Source organism: Eucyclogobius newberryi, unplaced genomic scaffold, assembly GCF_026437365.1.
Source record: "Eucyclogobius newberryi isolate DKJ021-1_F unplaced genomic scaffold, fEucNew1.0.hap1 SCAF_5, whole genome shotgun sequence".
In the NCBI taxonomy this organism is placed as follows: domain Eukaryota; kingdom Metazoa; phylum Chordata; class Actinopteri; order Gobiiformes; family Gobiidae; genus Eucyclogobius; species Eucyclogobius newberryi.
In genome coordinates, this window is record NW_027316167.1 from 28,592,117 (window position 1) to 28,594,448 (window position 2,332).

Below are 2,332 nucleotides of genomic sequence, written 5' to 3' on the forward strand. Positions count from 1 at the left end.
ACCCCAGAATATATGTGACCCCCTCAAAATAAATGTGACCCCCAGAATATATGTGACCCCCTCAAAATATATGTGACCCCCAGAATATATATGACCCCCTCAAAATAAATGTGACCCCCAGAATATATGTGACCCCCTCAAAATAAATGTGACCCCCAGAATATATGTGACCCCCTCAAAATAAATGTGACCCCAGAATATTTATGACAGCCTCAAAATAAATGTGAACCCCAGAATATATGTGACCCCCTCAAAATAAATGTGACCCCCAGAATATATATGACAGCCTCAAAATAAATGTGACCCCAGAATATATATGACCCCCTCAAAATATATGTGACCCCCAGAATATCAATTTAAATTCTTGTATATTTGTGTGACTGTGGCGCAGCTGAAGCCTGTTCCACGTCTTTTGAGGAAGCTGACTTCAGATGCAAGACCAGGACCACCAGACTTCGCAACAGCTTTTAAAAGTTCTCCAGATGGTCACTTTCAAAAACTGTTGCATAGAAGCACGTTTTCCAAACATTGCATGAATTAATAGGCCAAATATGGGCATGCACATAGTTGCCATAATCTACATTAATGCCTCATATCACATTACAGTGCTGTATGGTTGTTCAAGTTTCTCATTGTCTGGAATTCTGACAAATATAGGCTACAATTAGGCTACTTTGCAGGCTGAAGCCACACCCACTCCCTCTCTCTCGCGCGCGCGCGTCTCTCGTGATAAATCCACGCTTCGCCGCGCGCGCCTCGCTCTTCTGAACAAACATGCCACTGAGCGGAGCGCGGCGCGTCAACCGACGGGACTTATTATCTTATTGGTCTAATCCGCGCAGCAAAGCAAAAGGTAAATGTCTTTCTTTTTTCACACTATTCTATTTGATATCATATAAAAGTTCAGATTAAACCACGTCATTCTCACTGTTTTATGCCTGAAGTATTTAGTCCCACAGCCATGAGTCACCAGTAGTTCAATATTCATGGTATTATTTATTCTAGTGAACTCAAACATGTGCCGTGCAGTCTATGTCCGATTACTCACAAGTCATTAGTTGGTCCTATTCAAGCGGCTATATGTATCTTTACAATTTCTTCTTGCATAAGACTTAAGTGTATGTTTTCTCCCTCTGGTGCTTGCAGCCTTTATGAGGAACATGGCTGACTGACTCATTGGCGAGCGTCAGAAAATGAACACTTCCTCCTCCTGTGAACCTCCCATTGCCATCTATCCTCCGAGAGTATGTGCCCTCAATGTCAGCTGCGATTGGTCATCGTCTCCGTGCAACAAGACCACTCTGGACAGTGCGCTGCAGCTGCCCACCTTCACGACAGCAGCCAAAGTCAGAGTCATAATCACGTTCATCCTGTGTGGCATCTCCACTTTCTGTAATTTGGCCGCACTTTGGGCCGCCAACAGCCACAAGCGTAAATCCCACGTCCGAGTGCTCATAATTAACCTGACTGCGGCTGATCTTCTGGTCACGTTCATAGTGATGCCGGTGGATGCCGTGTGGAACATTACGGTGCAGTGGCTGGCTGGAGACGTGGCCTGCAGGGTCCTTATGTTCCTCAAGCTACAGGCCATGTACTCCTGCGCCTTTGTCACCGTGGTGATTAGTCTGGACAGACAGTCGGCCATTCTTAACCCTCTGGCTATCAGCATGGCCCGTAAAAGGAATAGGGTCATGCTTGTGGTAGCGTGGACCATGAGCACTTTGTTCTCTGTCCCTCAGGTAAGCAGGCAGTTACAACTGGTCTAATATTAAGGCGTTTAGAGTGATTAGAGCGATTAAAGTGATTTGTGATTCTGATTCTTGTTCAGAATCAGAATCAGAAAGGGTTTATTGCCATTGTCAATGAACAACATTCACAAACATAGGAGCTTGTCTTGATTCGGTGCAACATAAAACAATGAACAATGAATAAGTCAAAGGAGGAACAATTTAAAGCTACTATGGGATTAGAATAACAATAAGCTATCAGATAAAAAATAAGAATAAAAATAGACTTATTTATACATACATTTACAGTTGCACAGATATACATATGAAGTGCAGAAAGTGAATTAAGGAATGCTGTTTTAGCCATCACATCATAGACATTCAGGATTAGTCTGAGCTGTTGGATCTGCACACATGACCTTGTTTCTAGGCATTTCAAAGTAAGCTCTCTACAATTACATTCTATTTTAGTGTTTGCATAGAATACATTTTCTATTATATATGCAGCTAAAGTTGATCTGTGCCTTTGATGCTATGTCGATGAAGTCACCTCATCAAATATGGTGAGAATGACTAATCCTATAGAAGGATTTTTAATTGTAAAT

General features: G+C 42.5%; 1 protein-coding gene across 1 annotated transcript in view; it reads left to right on the forward strand.

Moving 5' to 3' along the window:
* The first annotated feature begins 749 nt into the window (after nt 1–749).
* The window catches only part of LOC140381552 (gonadotropin-releasing hormone II receptor-like), a 2,454-nt gene continuing 871 nt past the window's right edge, over nt 750–2,332 (forward strand). The window contains exons 1-2 of the mRNA XM_072465617.1: nt 750–853; nt 1,147–1,739. Coding sequence (XP_072321718.1) covers nt 1,194–1,739 — 546 coding nt within the window. The 5' untranslated portion in view covers nt 750–853; nt 1,147–1,193. The remainder of the gene's footprint in view (nt 854–1,146; nt 1,740–2,332) is intronic.